Source organism: Dipodomys ordii, unplaced genomic scaffold (assembly GCF_000151885.1).
Source record: "Dipodomys ordii isolate 6190 unplaced genomic scaffold, Dord_2.0 Scaffold9, whole genome shotgun sequence".
In the NCBI taxonomy this organism is placed as follows: Eukaryota; Metazoa; Chordata; class Mammalia; order Rodentia; family Heteromyidae; genus Dipodomys; species Dipodomys ordii.
Window position 1 is genome coordinate 17588353 of NW_012267225.1, and position 21929 is coordinate 17610281.

The window sequence follows — 21929 nt, forward strand, 5'->3', positions numbered from 1 at the left end:
TGGCCCATACCTGTAATTCTAAATACTCAGGAGGCTGAGAGTTCTAAGGATGGTGGTTGGAAGTTAGCCCAAGCATAAAAGTCCATAAGACCAACTAACTAGCAAAAAGCCAGAACTGGAGCTGTCACTCTATTAGTGGTAGAGCACTAGCCTTGAGGGAAAGAGCTAAGGAGTTCAAGCCCCAGTATGTGTGTGTGTGTGTGTGTGTGTGTGTGTGTGTGTGTGTGTGTGTGAGTGCGTGCGCGTGCGCGCACGGGTATGCATACGTGCGCGCTTGTGCATGAGAGAGAGAGAGAGAAGAGAAAGAGCTTTTTTAGACTGTGTAGGAAATCAGATTGCCCTACTGAACACAACCTCTGTTCTCTGAACTTCCTTAAAAGCACTGACTTTGAAAAACTAATTTAGATGTTCCAATAAACTTGGGGTCAGCAGTGTGCTTGCATATAGCATAAACATGTCCCTATGAACCCAAAGTAGTTGTGAAGGCAATCCCAAGTCTAAGTGCTATTGACTGGTTTTAAAATGGTTCTGCCCATGGATAACAATGATTTCTACTTCATTCTCCAGTGGGTGCTTTAGGCAACTGAGGAGAAACTCCTTGTATAAAGGACACAATGGGGTGAAGGTAAAGGGAGGAATCAGCTATCTCCCAAGATCTAACAAAACTTACTTGAAAGCCACCCTTGCTATAACCATCCTCAACCTGACCTCTCCAAATTCAGCCCTCCACCTAAAACAATGCAGAGAAGTGCAGCTCCAAGAGGAACACTGTTGCTTTATCTGGCTTATCCTTGAGTATCTCTCATTGTTGTTGATGGTGATACTGGGAACTAAACTTGGGAATGTGTTGCTTGCTGAGCAGGTGCTCCACCACTTGAGCCCTTGTGCTTTAGTCATTTAACTAGTCTTACCCTCTGTCTATGTGGGTGTGGACTGTGATCTTCCTATTTATGCTTCTTATAAACAGATGGGATGACAGGCATGTGTCACCCTGCCCAGCTTTTTTATTGGTTGAGAGGGATCCTCTTGAACTTCTTGCTTGGGCTGGCTTTGAATCAGTTTTTCCCCATCTCAGCCTCTTGAGTAGCTAGGATTATAGGTTTATGAGCTCCTTGAAGCAGGCTCTGGTGCTGAATCTTGCCTGTGACTAGAGCAGTTCAGCACTTAAAGACTTTTTACTTGGTATATTTGAAAGACATCTGTGAAGATGTCTAATACACCTAATGCTCAGCCACAGAATCATGGAATTAAGAAAAGCTGTGTATTGCTAAGTAAGAAACTCAAGAAGCCTATAGATTTGGGCTATCAGAAACAGACATACTAACAGCCTACCAAGAAAGGAAACTCCAATCTAGTACACAGAGAACCAGGCTGGCTTTCAGTGTGGAAGAAAGGTACAGAAATCTGTACACTGATCGCACAGGGCACTGTTCTCTCTGAAGCAGATTTTAGGGTTAATTACCTTAGCTTTTCCCCATTTTTGTTAAAAGAAAACGTTTTTGAAGTTTTAGGAATTTTGAGATCTAGGGGTTGTGGTACAGCTTAATGGTAGAGGGCATATCTAACAAATGGGAGGCCCCAAGTTCTATCCCCAGCACTACCATAAAAGCAACTCAACAAAAAACAACCCAACAAAAAACCCCCAACAAAACATCCCTTTTAAGACCCAACAAGGAAAGAATCCTAACAAACTGTTAGAGTGGTGTGTAAATGTGTGTTTGCATGCATGCTGACAAGGGCTTCTGCACAGATCCAGGTAGGGGCCATTTTATCCTATCTTAACAGCTACTATATCTAAGGAGATGATTTTCACAGGAAACTGGTTTTCATCTCCTGCTGGAGCAGCTTCTTTCAGAAGTCAATCTGTGCCTCTCTATCTCTTCCACTCTCCTCATGCCATTGGAGCTTTGGCTTCTGCAAGTCAGGCTTAGCTGGCAGCTGGAGGCAGACCTGCAGAGGACTTCCTGTCTCTGGGCATGTACAATAGAGCATGGACATTGAAAAGATAGAAACTAATTACTTGAATTTTTAAAACATGTTGATCAATTAGCCATGTTTCTAGCCAGCAATATGTTTTTGAAAAGTAACATATATTGATAAGGGGCAAAACTTTCAGATTTTAGTCAACTTTATTACTTTGCTTGACATCAGCAATTAAATGGAAGGTGGAGAGTCTTTTTTTTTTCAGGCAGAAAAAGAATTTATTGGGGGAGATCAAACTGCGGGCCCACAAGAGATGGAGACATGCAGAGACAGAAGGGAAGGAAGAAGAGAAAAGAAAAAAAATCAAGATGGAGAATTTTAAAGTGAATTTACAAATACAGGTTAGACCATTCCTCCTTTGACTGTTACTACAGTACTTTAAGTCACACTAATAATTACAAAATTGGTGTTTTTTTCGCACAGGACAGCCTACAAAACCAAAAATAAAGCTATTTTAGTGTTTCTACAGCCTGCTGTAGCCCGCTGGCTATGAGAATTATTCCTTTAAAAAAAAGAAATTCATTCTGGTTTTTAAATATCAATTTAAAAATGAGGTTACATTTAAAAAGTCTGCCAATCATTCACCTGTCATTAATTTGGAGCCAGATAGCTTTATGATTTTTAAAATAAATATTTGTAGAGATTTTTTTCTTTGTAGAAGAACCTCATTTGTTGAAAAATTGTTTTTTGAGTGTTTTTTGGCCACCAACTCTTCCTGGGGTATACTTGGCTCAGCTTCGTCCAGAAGCTAATTCCGATTCTTCTGTCTAATGCCCAATGGCACAATGTTACCTGCTCTCCTAAAGGCCTGGCACAAAACAGGTGAGCAGTTGACCACAGTAGAACAGGCAGCTCTTAAAGGGGAAAACGTATGGGCTTTAATCATGTGGATTTTAGGGTTCCAGTTTGACTCGGGCAATGCTGCCCTTAAAGTAAAGGTAAAATCAGGGACCAAATGTGTCTGGGCACATTATTTTCGCTGCTTCAACCATTTAAGTAGGGGAATGGTTTAAGTGAAGCCTTTAAGTTAAGTAAATAATGTCAGACTCCTGCTGGAGGAAATGGTTGACCTCATTCAGAGTTCAGTCCAGTGTGGACAATTTGGTCTCCAGCAAGACAAACTTAATCTCTCACTGGTGAAAGGCAAGACCTTGGAATGTGTGGGTGTATTCATTAAGTCACAACCATGTCAATGTGCACTTTTCATATTGGAAAGGAGAGGCCATCAAAATATTGAAAAAAATGTGATAAATTTCCTGAGGTTTAGAAACAGTATGTTTGTAGAGGTCACAGAGGTTTATGCTCATTATCCTCAGACCCCCTGAACCATGTGTTGATTTACTGTATCAGTTTCACTTTGTGTCCTCTGAGAACACAGAATACTAGATTATCATGGCACATGACAACAGCATGAGCAGTAGCAAATGTTCTTGTGTCAGTTTTGCAGATTTTTACCAGCACCATTTAATTTGCCTCCTTTCCTTTTTCTTTCCCTTTCCCTTCTCTTCCTTTCCTTTCTTTCCTCTTTCCTTCCCTTCCTCCTTCCCCCTTCTCCTCCACCCTCTTTTCCCGCTCTTGTGTGTGTGTACGTGTGCATGTGTGCATGTGTGTGTGTGTGTGTGCTGTACTAGGGCTTGAACTCAGAGCTTGGGTGCTGTCCCTTAGCTTTTTCACTCAAGGCTAGCTTTGAACTGTGATCTTCAAATCTCAGCCTCCTGAGTAGGATTACAGGCATGAACCACCAATGCTAGCTAATCAATATTTCTTGTCATCTTTTATATTTACTAATTGATTAGTATTGTGTTGTCAGTCATGGGGCTTGAACTTAGGGTCTGGGTGCTGTCCCTGAGTTTTATCATTCAAGGCTAGCACTCTACCACTTTGATCCACAGTGTCACTTCTGGTTTTATGGAGGTTAACTGGACATAAGAGTCTCATGGACTTTTCTGCCTGGGCTGTCTTCGAACCACGATCCTCAGATCTCAGCCTCCTAAGCTGCTAGGATTATAGACATGAGCCATCAGTGCCCGGCTTATTTTTGAGTTTTAGATACTGAAAACTTCTACAGTGATACATTTTAATAGCAATTCTCCTTTTCTGTTCACCAACTTCCCCATGATAAGAAATACCTTAGAAACCTGTAAATGCACCTCAACCAGTTTCTATAGCTCAGTCTTACCCTAAATTTCAGCAATCCTTCAAGGAGCACCAAGGACCAAGACATGCATGGCTGCTTTTTGTCAGCGCACCAAGCTCTTCCTTGCCTGGGTTCCTCTGTCCCTGAGACAGGGGCAAGCTGGCTTCAGGGTTGGGGGACTGAGTAGTAGTGAATGCGGGTAGGAACATGAAAGGCAGTTTATTCTGTGGTTCAGTCGCTGGCCCACCCTCTGGGCTCTTGGACAGGCCTACCTTGGCATGCAGGCTCTGTGGTTTGTTGGAGAGGATGTCTGCGGCTTCCCTGCAGCGGGTGGAAAGGTTCAGGATGGCAGCAGCTGCTGCTATGTGGGTGTCTTCACTGCATTGACCGTAGCTATAAGAGCTGGCACGGCTTGGGCTCTGTGTGTGGGCGCCTGCACTAGGCAGTCGATTAGAAAATTTCACTGGATTTGAAAAATGCTTTGCTGTTGAAGAGAGATTTGATTAGCAATTTTATGTATATGGTTTTAGTCATTAAATAGATTTCTTTTTTAAAGATATAACTTCCTGCATTAAAATATGTGAAGAATAAATTAAAGCTCCAGCCATTATCATTGCTATGTTAAATGAAGGTTATTCAGATGGGTTTTTACAGAGGCTCACAGATCAAATGGTATGATTGCTGAGAAAGAATGCCTATTCTCTTAATATTTTTTTTTTGCATTTACCCTTCTTATGACAACACTCCCAGAACTAATGTTACAGGGACAGGTGCACTGGCAGTGTTAGTATAAAAATTGTGGATTAAAAAGCACATGGTCAAAACCCACCAGGGACTATAGAGAGTTTAGGGTATGTGTGTATGTGTAGGGCAAACTGTGTGTTTGCAAAAACAGAACAGAAATAACACAACAGTTGTTTTCACAATAGCAGTTGTTGTGAAGACAAAAAATTTGTATTTTTATTATCTGATATATAGGTTGGTTCTACACTGAAACCATTAGAATTTGTTTTTCATCCAAATAGAACTAAGTAGATGGAGGAGTCTTTAATGAGATGCATTTTGCATACCAAGGAGAGAGAGATAAGCAATGGACAGGAAGGAAATGTGCTCAAGGTGAACTGAAAGGCTGACTTTCCACTTCACACTTGTCATGGATACAGGCTTCACTGAGGGATAGAGATCCATAGTTCTCCTCAGTAGAATGTTGGTAAACATCACTCAAGGTCACAGGAAGAAATGTTCAAAATCTAGTGTTTAGCTATTTGTTTTGCATTAAGTATTGCTTATTTTAATTACTTGATTATTTTTCATAAAACAAAATTTAAAGTACTACCAGATATTATTTCCACAATCTCAACATAAACTGTGGTCGAATGCTTTGCAGTTTTACAATCAGTATATTTACCATATGAATATAATGATCTTACTAGTTTCAACTGAATTAAACATATATGAATATATGTATGTATATGATGTCTACATATAATAAAATTATGCATCTATACAAAATAAGATAGATTTTAAAAACTTTGTGTGTTTCCTGAATCTAACAATTGTTACTTGGTTAAGACCTATTTGGGGTACAAAAAGGGTAGATTTCTTCTGCAGTATAACTTACTTATCACTTATGTGTAAACTCTTTTTAGATCTGGTTGGATTTTTTTGGTACCAGGTGGAATTAAGGGCCTTATAGTTAAGCAAGTCTCTAAACCTGAGCTACAGCCCAGATTTACTGTTGAGTTTATGTAATCTCCAAGTTTTCTGCATGTATAGATCAACTAACACAATGGAGGCAAATAGTATTCCAACTAAATACTTAATCTCCAACCAGTACAAGGTGTAAGGAAGGCTACTAGTCTGTGAGGCTGGTCCATGGAGGACTCCAAGTGCATAATTTTAGCTTGTTTCTTAAGGAAGGCAAGTCATCCTAGTGTAGGATTCACTTCCTGTGTTTGCCCCTACATCTCCTGCTTGCTTTTACATTGCAATACGTGAGAACTGGAATTCCTAAAGAAATGTATCAGCAAAAACAGTATGACATGTTATACCTTCTTTCAGTTATAGTCTTTTTTATGGATGTGTTAGAACTAAGGAGTATTAGTCATTGTAAATGATACTATATTATTTCTTACATTTGTGGTAAACGTGGCCAAAACCACTTTTAAAAAAAGTAAAATCGGGGCTGGGAAGGTGGCTCAGTGGTAGAGCGCTTGCCTTGCATGCATGAGGCCCTGGGTTTGATTCCTCAGCACCACATAAGCAAAAAGACAAAAAGCCAGAAGTGGTGCTGTGGCTCAAGTGGTAGAGCACTAGCCTTGAGCTGAAGAACTGAGGGACAGCTCCCAGGCCCAGAGTTCAGGCCCCACTACCGGACTTCCCCCACCCCCCAAAAAAGTAAAATCTTGATTCCTGAATTGAGTTTCATCTAAAATGTATACCTTTGTTTCCCCACCTACAGCCTGGAGAAGATTTTTCAATTTAAACATTTTTTTACATTTATTAGTTTTTCATCATTTCAACATGAATAAAAAGTAATGTTTAACAATAATAACAGTACTAGTTTCCAATACATTAATATTAGCTAAATGCAAATCCTAGATAAATGCAAACTGAACATTTCTTTAGAATTACTGTACTGCACCTAGATTCAACAATGATATTGTTTGTGTAGTACAATTAATCCCTTAACTATTGACCATATCCAATGTAGCTTCAGGTTAAAAATCAATAACCTTGATCAGCTTATTTGCTTTCACTGCACAATATGTGTTCTCTCCTGTGAACTGTAGGTAGTTTATTAAGCATTTCAGTCCATTTCTTCCCTGCTCCTCAACATATATAAAAAGCATTTTAGAAGGAAGTAAAAATTAAAATTAGAATTCATAGCTTACATTCAGGATATGGTGGTGTTTTTCGACCTTGTCCAGTTTGGATGAGAGGACGTTTACCAAAAACTTGGGCATCAAAGCTGGCATAATCAAATGGAACTTTTCCAAATTTCTCTTGTTCTTTCGACATGGTAGCTCTGGGAGAGGTAATGGCTTGGGATCGGAAATTGAGTTCAATTTGCTTCATCAAGTTTGTCCTGGAGAGAGACAGGAAAGAGTTAAAAGAAATGCAATTGAACTGTTGACACATGTATTAGTGTCTGAATTTACAGTAGTTAGAAGTGCTATGCCTGTAGATACCCTCAGTTACTATACAATATCAAAGGTGTGATCACAGCACAAGTAGAGATGCTCCTGAGCTGGGAGAGATGAAGAGATGCTTTGGCTCTGCTTAGGGTTACCATACTGTCATGGAGCTGCTGCATACTGTGTCCCTGTCCCTTATCAAAATAAGGTAGAAAGAGGCAATCTAATCTTTACCTCATGCAGTGGCCAAGAAGGAGAAAAATTTGACGTTTGTTTGCACTTTGAGCTCCACAGAGAAAAGTGCCACATAACTATCAATATCAGTTAAGACACTGACAAGATGTGCACATTCTGATTTTTGGAAGTTGATCAGATTAGCCATGACTAGTCACCATCCTGTCTGATGCCTAGTAGTAGTACAGGTACCAGAATACTCACTACTGAATTAGGATTTTCTTCTTAGACTTTTCTGCCTTTTTTTCCCTCATTCTCAGTCTAAATGTTTTTTTGCTGAGTAAGTTTTAACTAGCTTTTCAATATTTTATCTATTAAACTGTAACCATCTAAATCTGATTCAAGTCACTATATTCTAACATCAGTGATATTTCTCAATATAGCCATTCAAATGTTAATTTACTGTGCATTAAATATTCCTGTAGAACTACTGTAATTGCATCAAACAGGGCACCATAATTGTGAATCAAAAGTTTTAATCAAAGGGGGGAAATGTTTTTCCCCCCACCTCTGGTCCAGTGATAAGAGAATATAAACAAGTATACCTTTTAGAATTGAACAATTATCAAAGAATTCTTCCAATTATTTTCCAACAGATGGTGCCCATCAGAATGCCTAAAAACCAAGGAAGTCTTTGGGAATAGGTAAAACAGTTTTAGACTACTGGATCATTATCTGTCATATCTATTTATTTATCTACCTGTTTATTTAAAATTTTATAGTCTTAAAGTTGTAAAAATAGGGCTGGGAAGGTGGCTCAGTGGTAGAGCGCTTGCCTTGCATGCATGAGGCCCTGGGTTTGATTCCTCAGCACCACATAAGCAAAAAGAAAAAAGCCACAAGTGGTGCTGTGGCTCAAGTGGTAGAGTGTTAGCCTTGAGCTGAAGAGCTGAGAGACAGTGCCCAGGCCCAGAGTTCAGGCCCCACGACTGGAAAAAAAAAGTTGTAAAAATGTTCTAACTTAAAACAACATTTATCTTATAACAAGTGAGCAAAATGAAACAATGCTATTTTTGTACTTGCAAATAATCCACTAAGGGAAAAACTCTCCCATTCTAAGATTTCTTATAGCACTTATCCCATAATTCATGAGCTTCACTTGACAATAAGGGAAGGCATATTGGGGAAGTACTGTCATGCCTAAAGCTGTTTTACTTTTCAGTGACTCTTTTACAAGTTATCCAATCACCTTTCTTAATCCTAAAAATCATTTTTCCTACAAATATGACTGTTGTAAATATGTACTATCACATTAAACATCAACATGCAAATCATGTTATTTAGGCAGAAGACCCTCCAAACTACTAAACAGCTTGGGAGCTTATATATGAATGGAAGACATTTGGCTACTAGCTGTTCATCATGGGACTGAATAGGTGGGTGGCTCATGATGGTAATTTTTTTTTTGTATGATGCTATTTTCTCCAGGTAGGAAAGGTGAAATCACTAATATAGGGAAGCTCACCTGACTGTGGAATGTATTATATTTGTGTCTCTGAAGTTTGATTAATGTACCTTATTGTACACTTTATTCCTTTTAGGTTCATCTGTAGCCTATTACTTTTACAAAGAATAAACTTCAAGTGAAATGCCTAGGTTTCATAGCTCATTGGATTCATGGCATCATTCTCTACACTCGTTTTTTCAAAAATGACAGTAGGACCATAGTAAAGTGCTACCCAAGGGATCAGAGGTCATGTTGGATGGGATTCTGGTAGGGATAGAGCATTAAGATTTTTCTGGGAGTTCATACCTGTGGGCCACCTGGTCAGGACACTGCCCAGTTTGGGAAGAATCAAGATGACTTTTATCCTGGGACATTGCCAGTTTTTCAGCTGCCGCAATTGGACAGCCAGAAAGACTGTTTCAAAGAAGAAAAATAGGAGAATGTGAAATTGAGTGATCATGTGATTTGCTCTGGCACAGGCCTCCTAGCCAACTCAGCACATTTTAAGTCATATTAGTAGTTCAGTCACACTCCCAAAGGTTTTTGCAGACTACAACATCAATGCTTGTTTCGCAGCCTCATCTCAGAGGTGGAAGATAACAAACTCATTTTAAAAAATCAAAATATTATGTAAGAGAGACCTAACAAAAAGATTCTGAAATTCTTAATATTCAAAGTAAAATACGTTCATTCTGAATACAGTGTGTTCAATTACAAAGGGTAGCATGGTAGCTCCCAGTTTTACCTGAGAATTTTTAGCAAGCTTTTAGGGACTCAATTTTATATCTTAGTTTTAACTTGAAAGTATGGAATTTAAAGTTTTTTAATAACAAATTGCACCTCATAATCATATAATCTACACACAAAATACACTTAAAAACAGCATGCTCACTAAAAACAGTAGAATATATATATATATGTATATGTATATTTATACACACACACATATACCTCTGTACACATCTATTCCTTATTCTGGTTGAGTTTTCAGTAAAATGATGTCTACCTCTTATCTAGCTGTTTTGGAGTTTTTCTTGGTGCTGGTACTGAGGCTTGAGCTTAGGGTCTTCTGCTCTTTCTTGGCAGTTTTGTTCAAGGTTGGTGTGTTTCACCACTGGAGCCATACCTCATGTTCCCCTGTCTGATTTTCAGTCAAATCAACTAAAGACTGAAAGCCTTTCAATACCTTTTTAATGCCTACTGAAAGAGATCCAAGATAATCCATAAGCAATTCCTTCCAATGTCAAACTGCACTGGTAAGATCCCAGAACAGAAGAGAACATACCCTATTTTCTCTGACCATATGAACATTGAATGCTAGCATCTTCAAAGATAATTGATTCATTATTGTAACTGACTGCTAATATAAATATTTCTAAGACACGACAGAAAATCATGGGTGATTTTCTATGAAAAAATTTGAACTGGTTTAGAATATTTCTAATTTATTTGAAGTGGGAATAATAGACAGTAACTTGCATAACAAATAGCCCATGGTAGAAAGTCTTTCTCACACTTTAAAATGTAAAATGATCAGTGAATTGTCAGAATTACCTCCTGTGCGTGTTGCGGTTACTGTTCACATGCCCCCTTCCTGTGCATCCTGGGGTGGGACACTTGAGCACATTTTCATGCATGGCAAGAACTAAGCACAAAAATCACATTAAAGGGGAGAATAATTTCCCATCAACACATTACATACCAACATTCATTTCTCAGTTCCACATTCAAGTAACTTTAGTTCAATAACCCACCAGACTCTCTCCAATAATATTCAAACTGAAAAACAAATTCATCAGAGAACTTCAGAAACTAAATTTATTGGGCTTGCATATATTTTAATTGCTCTGACTGTCATGTTATATAGAACCCTAAACTTGGGATAATTCTGCCTATATTCAATGTAGGAACCTTCCTGATTTTTATTGAGGTCCTAACCCTAGCTGTCTTACTTAAACTGGAAAGTTCCTCATCCTTCCTGTCACATCTAGGCTTTTCCTTGGGGGAAGAATGGATGGAGAAAACTATTTGTCATATAGGTCGTGTCATCCTTTCCCTGCTATCTGAGGTCTGCCTGTAGTGTTTTTTAATTTTCTGTAATTTATTTTCATTTTGTGTGTTTATCCACCCTCTGCTGCCAAGCAGCCACTGGCAAGATTTTAGCTGGGTATCATCAGAAACACAGTGGGAAGAAATGCTAAGTCGGCATGCAGGGTAGGGCTGAGCTGGGGACTCTAGGTCTCTAGCCAGTCTTGACACTGAGAAAGGTGTTGCTGTAATTCTCCCATCTCTGCCAGATTGAATGGCCCAAGAGTATCTCAATAAATAGATGCAAAAAGGCTGAAGCCTATCAGTCCTTTGCAGCTTAGAAGGTGGGAGAACCTCCCTTTACCTCTTAGGCACAGCTCACGCTAAGGCTGGGATTTGGGAGTGGGTTGCTTTTGCTTGGGGCCCTCAGATGTGACTGGATGTACTGAGACAGCACCAGGAAGCATGTGTTTCCACAGCGAGGGCAACCAGGAGTACAATAGTGTCTTCTCTGTAGTACACTGCAGCTGTGACTAACTCTGAGCTTAGGACAGCCATGCCTCAGGCTGGGAAAAGACTATACTGACACACAGAGTATAACTGTATCTTATTATCTACTCTGAAGCTTTGGTATCGGGGATTTTGCTGACCTTGGAGTAGGGGGATCAGCCCTTTTCAGAGTTTGCCAAATCACATAATTTCCCCCCTGAACACATTCTTAAAGTATTAGTCAACCACTCTGGAGCCCACACCCCGACTGCCTGATTTGGTTCCTGCCCTAATCATCCAGGGCCAGGTACCTGGTAACTAGAGCTCCCTAAACCAGACTGCTCCAGCTTGCCTCACATGTACTCCACACAGAAGCCACACTTAAGGCTTTTGCTCACAGCTCCTCCTGCACCTGATCCTAACTGACTTTGAGGATTCTTCATGAGACCACTCGAGTATGACAAGATCCCTCCTCAAGGAACAATGGAAAATAAGTTCTGTTTTCAATGGCAATTGCCTCCTACCAGCCTTACTGTCCTTCAGATTTTCTCTTAATACACTACACTCTGTGTGTGTGTGTGTGTGTGTGTGTGTGTGTGTGTGTATGTGTGTGTGTGTGTGTGCGTGCTGGTCCTAGGGCTTGAACTCAGGGCCTGGGTACTGTCTCTAAGCATTTTTGCTCACTACTTGGTCTACATTTTTGATCTACTACTTGAGCCAAAGTTGTACTTCCAGTGTTTTGGTGGTTAATTGGAGATGACTCTCCCAGACTTTCCTGCCAGTTAGTTTGGAACTGTGATCCTCAGATCTCAGCCTCCTGAGTAGCTATGAGAATAAGCATGAGCCGCCAGCACTTGATTATAAACTGTTGTTTTAAAATGCATAACTAGGTGTAAATTGCTCAGTGTACAGAAGGAAAACTCTTGTTTCCATTCTTAATTTCAAATTGAAATTCTAAGGATGCAGATAATGTTGTGATACTGCGGTTCATGTAAAAAGTCACCTCTGTCTCTGGAGGATAAGTAGTACTTACTTTCCAGGGGAACCCGCACTTTATGGGGGCACCCTGAAAGGCTGCGGTGGTGGGGGTAGAGCCCCGTCACATGCCCTGTGCCATCGCACCCAGGGATGGGGCACTTGGTCTCTCTCTTTTCAGGCCTCGGTGAATCTATAGAAAAATTGTGAAATTCATTGGTTATTTTTCCATCCTGTCCATTCAGTAAAGTGGCCTTGCAGAGTGACATTTTCACTTTATTCATTTTTGCCATCATCAACATTCTTCTCACATTGCCTTGAAAAAGACCCTCAACTAACACCTGAGGAAGCATTAAACATGTTTTTAATTTTCTCAGTTTGTTAAGCAAAGGCTGACACAAGGCAAGGGTCTGTTAAAATAGAGGTGGTTTTAAGTTGCTATGTCATGTATTGTGTAGTTAAAGCCTCATTATGAAAACTCGCCCTGGACTAGAGGTTAAACAGACTCTGGCAAAGAAAAAAAAAGAATGAAAGAAGAAGAAAAATGAGAAAGAAAAATGAATTTGTGTAAACTCAAATCACCTCCTACTATTCAAAGAGTCTAGAGAAGGCCAGATTGAAGATGACAAAACAAAGAATTCATCTGAGAAAGGCCGCCTTGACTTTGTCCTGCAGGCTGGTCCCTCGCAGCAGGTGGCCTGGGGTGGGGATGGTCTAGCAGAGCTTGTTTCTTGCAGAGCAGCTGACAGAAGTCAGCTAACCAATGCCTGCTAAGTTCCAAGTTCTTGAAAGCCTAATGGGCTGTCAGTATCACTGCAGTGATTACAGTGATGACACTGTTGATGTGACTGACTGCAGAAACTGAGGCAAAGGGAAGTAGTCTTGAAAAGGAAATGTTCTTTATGGGGAACTTATAGAAGCTGGAACTGTAGAGCAGTTGCAGCTGTCTTCCCAACCTTCTGGAAGCCTGAAACCTGGAGGAAGTGAGACTCACAGGACAAAGCAGCCTGGAGAGGGAAGGGCGAATGACAACTGGGGGAGTTTTAATTTCTGACATGCACAGTACTGAGAGTTAAAGGGTTGTCTTTATTTAATTTTGTCAGTAGGGCTTGAACTCAAGGTCTGGGTGCTGCTCCCGAGCCTCTTTTTGCTCAAGGCTAGCACTCTACCACTTGAGCACCACTTCTGGTTTTTGAGTGGTTTATTGGAGATAAGAGTCTCACGGAGACTTTTCTGCCTGTGCTGGCTTAGAACTGCAATCCTCAGATCCCATCCTCTTGAGTAGCTAGGAGTACAGATATGAGCCACCAGCACCTAGACAATAAAGGGTTATTTATATAAATATCTAACATAAATAAATGAGTACAAAACAGAACACTAATGAAGTTAGGCCCAAACTAAATTGGGCCTTAGTTAAAATGTGTATATTAGTGATTGAGATGTTAGATAAAACAGAAAGGCTGCATTATACTACAAACTGTCCCTGTCTCATGTAGGGATGAAACTAGTGAAGGAGAATTGTGTCCCTCAGCATTCACAGATTTTAGCAGGACAATAGAAGGAACATGTGAGCCCTCGGAGAACACAGTGGACTCAGCCAGGCTGTGGGACTCAGATTTCAAAGCAACAGGAATATTGAGCATCTCTGAGGCAGAGAGCAAACATAAATAATCTATGCAATCTTGCCCACAAAACTACTTGCCCTGTTTGGTCAGGGGACAGGGTCCTTCCGCTGCCAGGATGTTGTGCTACATGATCTTCTGCTCCAAGCAGGTACCCAAGGCCAGGCCTCTGTTGTGGAATATGATGGACATCTCTGGGGGCACTATGCTGTGAGAGTAGACATGCCTTTATGACATCATGTCACCCCAGGTGTTGGATTACATACAGTCCAGGGCAGATGGGACACAGCCGGCTGTGTGTAATGCAATTATATGGGGCATGGTTTCAGCATAAGGGGGAGGAACCAAGACTGTTCAATTGACAGTCAGCAGTAGCAGTCCAGGAAAGGGCCAGGATACTGAACAGGGAGACCCAAATAAACTGTGAGCAGTTTGTATCAACTAAGACAGGACTTAAGTAAGATAACTGATGTTGAGATAACTCTATTTTGCACGACAGAAAAAGGCATATTAAGTATGTATGGTGTTCTGTGGCTTTGTGTATGTCTGTTTTGTTTAATCAAATACAGTGACAAATTTTAAGTTGCTTTAGGCATGTAAAAATCTGTAGATTCTTGGTCAAAATCCTTCAAATCTGAAGTGAACTAAGGGGCCGACTCCACCACACAGTGGAGTGCTATTCATAGGGAAGCGAGGAGCAAGGGTTTTGATGCCCTTCTTCTCCTGGAGCTTGTCCAGATGAGACCACATTTCTAAAACACATTGAAAAGGTTTGGCGTAGAGCATTTCTCCTCCTTGCCACAGTGTATCTGTGGGAAGAAGAGAGGGTGTTGGAGATAACGCAACCTGGCACCTGACCAGGTGCAGCCCACTGACAGTCCACCATGCACTTTTGTTTGTGAGTCTCTCCTGAGCTGGGCAAAACAAAGATTCAGATGAAATGCTCTGGAGGGCAGAACCTGTTGGCATGGTAAGAAGCCAGAGAGAGGGCTGGAGGTAACTCTCAAGCCTGGATCTTCTTTTCTTCTCTTTGTAGAGGTATACACAATAAGGCTGACCTTAAACACTATGATGATACATCTGAGCTTGCCTGTGACTGTCCTCATTCATACCTGATAAACTGTGTCATTGTTCACATTTCTGACTGGACAAATGTCATAGACTAGGCAACAAATTACAAGACGACACTATCTATACTCATACTCCAAATCTGGACATACTTAGTACCAATAGTGCTACCAACTTACTGCAACACTGGGGGCTTATCTTCAGGCTTGCATAAAGTGAAATTTTAAATCCCACTGGTGATCTGGGAGTTAGTGGCCTATAATCCTAGCTACTCTCAAGGCTGAGATCCGAGAATCACAGTTTGATGCCTGAAAACTCCATGAGACTCTTATCTCCAATTAGCCAGCAAAAAAGCTGGAAATAGAGCTGTGGCTTAAGTGGTAGAGCACGAACCTTGAGCCTTGAACACAAGAGCTAAAGGACAGTGCCCAGGCTTTGAGATCAAGCTTCAGGACTGGCGCTTGATGTGCATGCACATACACACACACACACACACACACACACACACACACACACACACCATATACACAAAAGACAAAAAAAGAATATGGTTATAAAGACAGTTTTATCTCAACAAGGATCAGAGAATCCTGCCTGGCTCATAAGTGGTTTGGCATCATTTTGAACCTCAAAAGCAGCTACATGATTCTAGAACAAGGGTGGAAAGAGAATTTACATTTCTAGAATAAACTTGGTTACTAAAATGATTTGAAGCCCAGTAAGTACTATCACACTTCTAATAATATCTGGTAAAGTGGCTTTTAAAGGTGTAATGTACTTTTACAAAGCAGTTCAATTAAAGGAAATAGATCCAATGAATATTTTCCTTATGTGTGAAGACCCTGCAAAGCTGACCCAGCTGGACCTGATAATAACACAGAGTAGGGGGGAAATCAAAATGACTTATTTCATAATTATGAATTTATTCTTTTTCCCTCTTTTTTTGTATGGTACTGGGACTTGAACTCAGGGCCTGGACACTGTCCGTTAGATTTTTGCTCAAGGTTGGTGTTCTACCATTGCAGCCAGAGTTCCACTTCCAGCTATTTTGGTGATTAGAGACAGAAGTCTCAAGGACTTTCCTGACTGGGCTGATTTCAAACTGCAATCCTCTGATTTCAGTCTCCTGAACAGCTGGGATTATGAGGTCTGAGCCATTGGTGTCCGCTATAATTCTTTTTTTTTTTTTTTGGGTCCGGACGTGGGGTCTAAACTCTGGGCCTGGGTGCTGTCACTCAGCTCTTCAGCTCAAGGCTAGCCCTCTACCATTTGAGCCACAGCGCCACTTCCGGCCTTTTTCTTTTTGCTTATGTGGTGCTGAGGAATCGAACCCAGGGCCTCTTGCATTGCAAAGCAAGCACTCTACCACTGAGCCACCTTCCCAGCCCCTATAAATTAATTCTTAAATTACATTAGTTTGTCAAAAGGCTCCCTGGAAGGAATAATTAAATCTAACCCACCCCCCTCAAGCCCTAGTGCAATTTTATTTTTGAAATGAATTTAAAAATGTATCTTACGTTTGTTGTTAAAGGTTTGTCTTCCACCCATGTCAATAACTTTGGTTTGCCTCCTTTCTCCTGCTAAGTGGTCCAGGAGAAACTTGTCCAGCTCTTTGTAAGTGTTATGGAAAACACAGCCTTGCTCGGCTTGCAGAGCAATTGCCTGTTCCAGCAGACTTAGGTTCCCCTTGGCCTTTTCCAGGTCATGAGGTTCTTCAGTTGTGGTGACTAGGCTCTCACCATCTTCTTCCTCAGTCTCAGGGAAGGACGAGTGGGCTTTGCTGTCCAAGGGCTCCATATGAGCATTCTGTAGGTCTCTCTTGTCTGCATCAGACTCACACCTATTCTCACAAGGGATAAATTCGTCACCTTCAGTTTTTATTTCAGGAACTTCCAGTAGGTCTTTTTTATTATCCACTAACATGTATTTTGGGCCGCTGTGAGGTCTGGCATCTTCTGACAGGCTAGAGCCGCTGTCCCATCCATTCTCTGCACTTTCAGAGTTACTTTCACTGTCATCGGAGGAACAGAATGGTGTCTGGGAACAGTTGAGTTTATCTCTTCCATCATCTGAATGAATCATAAAGCACTCATCTGCTTCATCATTCTCTGCTTTTAAAGATTGGATGCCACTGTCATTTAAGTTTTCACTTATAGTCTGTACAGACACATTCTTTTCAATTTTCCCCAAGTGCATTAAAGACTTTACCATGAGCTCTTGATAACAAACATATGGATCTTCCTTCAGGGGGGCATTTTCTGGAGCAGTAGAATTAAGGTTCTCATCCGCAGGTTTTATTAGGATTCCTTCTATAGGAAAACAAAACCGATATTGAAAAGCAAGGATTAAAAGTATTTTCAGGCCCATGCCTGAAATCCCAGAATTTAGGAGGCAGAGGCAGGAGGATCCTGAGGTCAGCCTGGACTATATAGCAAGCTCTGAGCCCATTACATTGCTTAGCAAGAGCCTGTCTCAATACCAAACAAACCTCCTTCCTCCCAAAAGAAAAACAATCCCCAAACCTCAATATTCTAAGGAAATTATACCATACACATATGCACACACATATATATGTACACATATATGTATAATAAGCACAGATACACACACATATGTATACATAATTTATAATGTGTGAGCTATATTAAATTTTATAAACACAAGTGGGAAATATGTAGGCTCTTAAAATAGAATGAGAGAACTTAGTAGTCTCAAAACTATCTTTAAATAAATGAGCTAGTATGCCAGACATGGTGGTGCACAGGTATAATCCTGGCTGTTTGGGATGTAGAAATCAGGAAGACTGTAGCAGAGGGAAAGTTAGCATAAGACTATCTGAAAAACAAAATTAAAAAGTAAGAGAATGTTCAAGTGGTAGAGTGCTTTCCCAACAATTGTGAGACTCTGAGTTCAATCCTCAAGTAAGGCAAACAAACAAACAAAAAGCAAGCAAGTGGAAATTAGTTACTATAATTTTCATCATATGAAGAGCTAGGTTGAGGTCCATACTTAACAATGATAGAGCTCCGAATGTGGCACAATTGCTACTGGACTTCTTACATTTCCCCAGCTCAGCCAGCCAGCAGGCAGCTGAATACACAGAATTATTCATTGTACAAAAAACATTCATTAGCTTTCTGTTAGCATGGCAATATATTTTTATAGCTTATTTGGTTTATGTTCTCTACTCTGGAGTTTCCCAGACATATTCTTAGATTTTATGAAATGCTAAGATACTAAATATGTCCACATAGAGGTGATAACTAAAGGAATTCTGAAGCTCTCAAGACTTCTTGTTTACTTTTGCAATTGTCATACTATAATTCCATATTGAGAGGAAATATAAATGGAATAGTTAGCATGATCAGAGAGAATCTTAAGTAGTAACATACTTTCTGGTTTGCTATTTGTGAGCGTTTACATAAAAAGGGAAGAAGACAGGAGGTGGTGATGGTTGGAAGATATTGAATATGACTTGGTTATAAGTTAAATATAGGGCTCTCTTGGGTCCTGAACAAGGTACCCAATGACTGAGAGGAGGTTCCAAGTACCAGTCTACACAGGAAAGACTGTGAGATGGTAGTCATCTCAGGGCAGCTTACTGTGTCACTTTTTTACTTCACAGTGACAGGTTGTATATACACACATAGAGTAAGCTTGTCCAAGTCCGGCAACAAAACCTATCAACTCAGGGTGTGGATTCCTTGTTGACATCAGCTGTGGCCCAGGCATATGAAGTATTGCCTAGCACACACCAGGCTATGAAAGGTACCCAATGTCCCAACAATGCTCCTTCAACATTCACTAGGACTGATTCAAACCAAACCAAACCCAAACAAACAAAACCCAAACAAAAAGAAGGACCATTTCTGTGTCTCAAAGGCAGGTGGGGGATGGGAAACACAAAATAATAAACCCCTTTGAAGATAGTTAAAGACACTAAGTGAAGTACATTCTGTGTTAATAAACACCTTTAGAAGGAAGAAAAGCACAGCCTTCAGTTCGAGGTTGCAGGAGAGGGTGTCTATGCTGAAGACAATGTGCCTTTTTTTGTCTCATTTAATTTTTTATAAACATTGTCTCTGACAAGGACACTCAAAAATACATCTCCATCATCTTCCTTTCTGGTAATTATCTCCCTAAATCAACACTGGACTGCCAGGATCAAGTAAATATTGCCATAGTAACTAAAAGCATTTTTGGACGCAGGGAAGAATTCAGTCACAACACCAGCCCCTGTAAATAATGCTGATTATAGGGTGCAGTCTTTTGTTGGGATCTATTCAACGTAAACTGAAAAATTTAACATTTCAGTTCCTAGAAAAGAGGCTGGATAAACAAGCACACAATATTTGATAGGATGGGCCTATCCTCTTCTGAATTCATATCAGAGGAACTGCAGGTTTAAATAATATATTAAACATAGTCTAAAATGCAAATGAAGTTTTTCTCAATATCACGGTTAGCTATTAAGAGAAAGTGTAAAGGGTTATGATAATTTTAAAGTATTATGAACTACAGAAAACAAATAAAAAGCATTTTCAGTGAATATGCTCAATTCATTGAACTATTCTCTCACTCCACTTAACTACCCACATGTGTACAATAATGATTTATAGACATTATACCTAATTATGCATATTTGGGCTGTGTTAGAGTGCTAACAAAAGCTCTAGAAAGCAACAATTACCTCTGTTGCTTAGCTACATAGTTTAAAATATTCCTATTAAGTGCAGATCACCAGAGAGGCGGGAGTGACAAACTCGCACACGTGCACGACAATGCACTTCACTGTGTGGCTGCCAACTGCTTGCATTTTGGGTCATTTCCAGTTTACATAATTGTTTGGTTCAACTGTTTGTTATATGCTAAAAGAAAATATTTATTAATTATTCTTCAGAAAAAGAGGAGCCCTGCAGACAGAGGTGCCTACGTGTGTCACACGTGCCAGTTTCTAGGGATCTTCTGCAAACTACAAATCGACTTTGTTGTGTTCCCAAACCCCTCTCTGGCCCTTACCATGGGGAGAAGGAAAAATTCTAGCTTTTGAACCTGACAGATCTGTGATGATGTTATGACTTCTCCAATCTCTGCAAGGGGCTGCCTGGTTTTATTTTTCTCGGTACCATGAGGATAAGCTTTATGCCTTTACCCCTGAAATAGCTAAGGCCTGAAGAGTCAGAGGGATCTAGACTTGAGTTCTGATGCTAGCACTACTATTTATACCTATCCAACATATGTACTGCAGGACAACACTATTGCCCTGAGAGCATGCCTGCAGAGAAACCCCAAAGGAAGTCAGCAATTGATGGCTCTCTCCTTTCCTCTCTCCAGGTACTATTTTTAAATACAATAATAGCGAGGGATTGTTAACATAAATAAGGCCATCCCATATTTCACTTAGAAGAACCAGATTCATTGGAGAAAAGTTCTAGCAATCCAATCTGTACATCTGTGCCTCCAACTGTCTTTGAGAACTGCTCAGTGCACAGGTCTCCACAGTCTGAGGTCCAGACACTAGGACATGCTGCGGGCCCACAACTGTCTGCCTGTATAACCGTGGTCAGGCCCTTAGTGTTCTGAGTCCTGGACTTCATCTTCAAAATGAGGAAGATCTAGAGACCCAATGACTGGATGTGCTACTGTTCTTCCTAAGACAATAAACTACAGTCGTTGGTGTTACATCCTTTTATCTCACAACAATACAAAAAGATCCTTTCTAGTCTACTTTCTAGAAGGAATACTGTGGTCCAAGGAGTTAAGGGCTTGCTCAAAACCACACAGATACACAGGGAAGAGCTGATCCCAACCCATTTGGCTTCAATTCTACATTTCAACATCCTAGCCTGTCACAAGCTTGCCACACCCTATGACTGGTGATTTCCCTGAATCCTGAGCACATGGCTGTAATGCTGAGGACTGGGTGCACTGATTTGGGTGTGTCCACCTGTGGGGACTTTCATATGTTTCCATTTGCACAGGGACAGCCTGTGTGTGTCTTGTGTACTGGTAGTGCTTTGCCAGCTTGTCTTCGCAGTGAGAGAATTAATTTTTGTGTGGTTTGTCCTGTTCTCTTCTATTCTCCTTGGTGTCTATCTGCATCTCTTTGAAAAGTAGTCAGAGGAGGGTATTGGGTGCAGTTTGTGCCATCATTTGAACTCCCCACTTGAAGACACAATTAGTCTCAACCAGACAAGGTAAAGTCCTGTGAGGTTCCTGGTGTAAATTAATGGCTTGATGAAATGTACCTTTGCTGGGTTGGGCACTAGCTCAACAATCTTTACTTTAGAGGTTAGAAGTAAAACTCTTCAGAGGATTCAAGATAACTTACAATCTTTCCTCTGTTGATCATTTGAGAGAAGTATCTGTGCTCTGGTCATTTCTGGAAATTGTTACATCATGATTTGACTTTGTCAAAACCCAGCCCTAGCTGTACTTTGTAAGATAGACTTGCAGAAGAAATATAAAGTATAGATAGAGCACAGTTAGTTTGGACATAATAACTAATTTTCCTTTCTATTTCCTAATCATCTTCCTCTCAATACCTACAAGCTCTGTTACATTCAGCATTGTATCACTTTGGTCCTCAATAATCCTATCTATAAAACTAAGACCAATGAGACACATCTCTTAGCACTGTAGTTTGGACTAATATATATATATATATATATATATATATATACACACACATATATACATATATATATGTATATACATACTATGATAAAATATTACAATATATAATTCTAATAGATTTATATTGAATTATATATGTATATGCACACACATATAGACATGTGGTGGTACTG

General features: G+C 40.2%; 1 protein-coding gene across 1 annotated transcript in view; it reads right to left on the minus strand.

Moving 5' to 3' along the window:
- Positions 1-21929, minus strand: part of St18 (suppression of tumorigenicity 18, zinc finger) — a 61935-nt gene that overhangs the window by 37160 nt on the left and 2846 nt on the right. The window contains exons 2-7 of the mRNA XM_013009265.1: positions 16638-17429; positions 12489-12623; positions 10493-10583; positions 9245-9352; positions 7015-7208; positions 4393-4604 (exon numbers count right to left, since the gene is read on the minus strand). Coding sequence (XP_012864719.1) covers positions 4393-4604; positions 7015-7208; positions 9245-9352; positions 10493-10583; positions 12489-12623; positions 16638-17429 — 1532 coding nt within the window. The remainder of the gene's footprint in view (positions 1-4392; positions 4605-7014; positions 7209-9244; positions 9353-10492; positions 10584-12488; positions 12624-16637; positions 17430-21929) is intronic.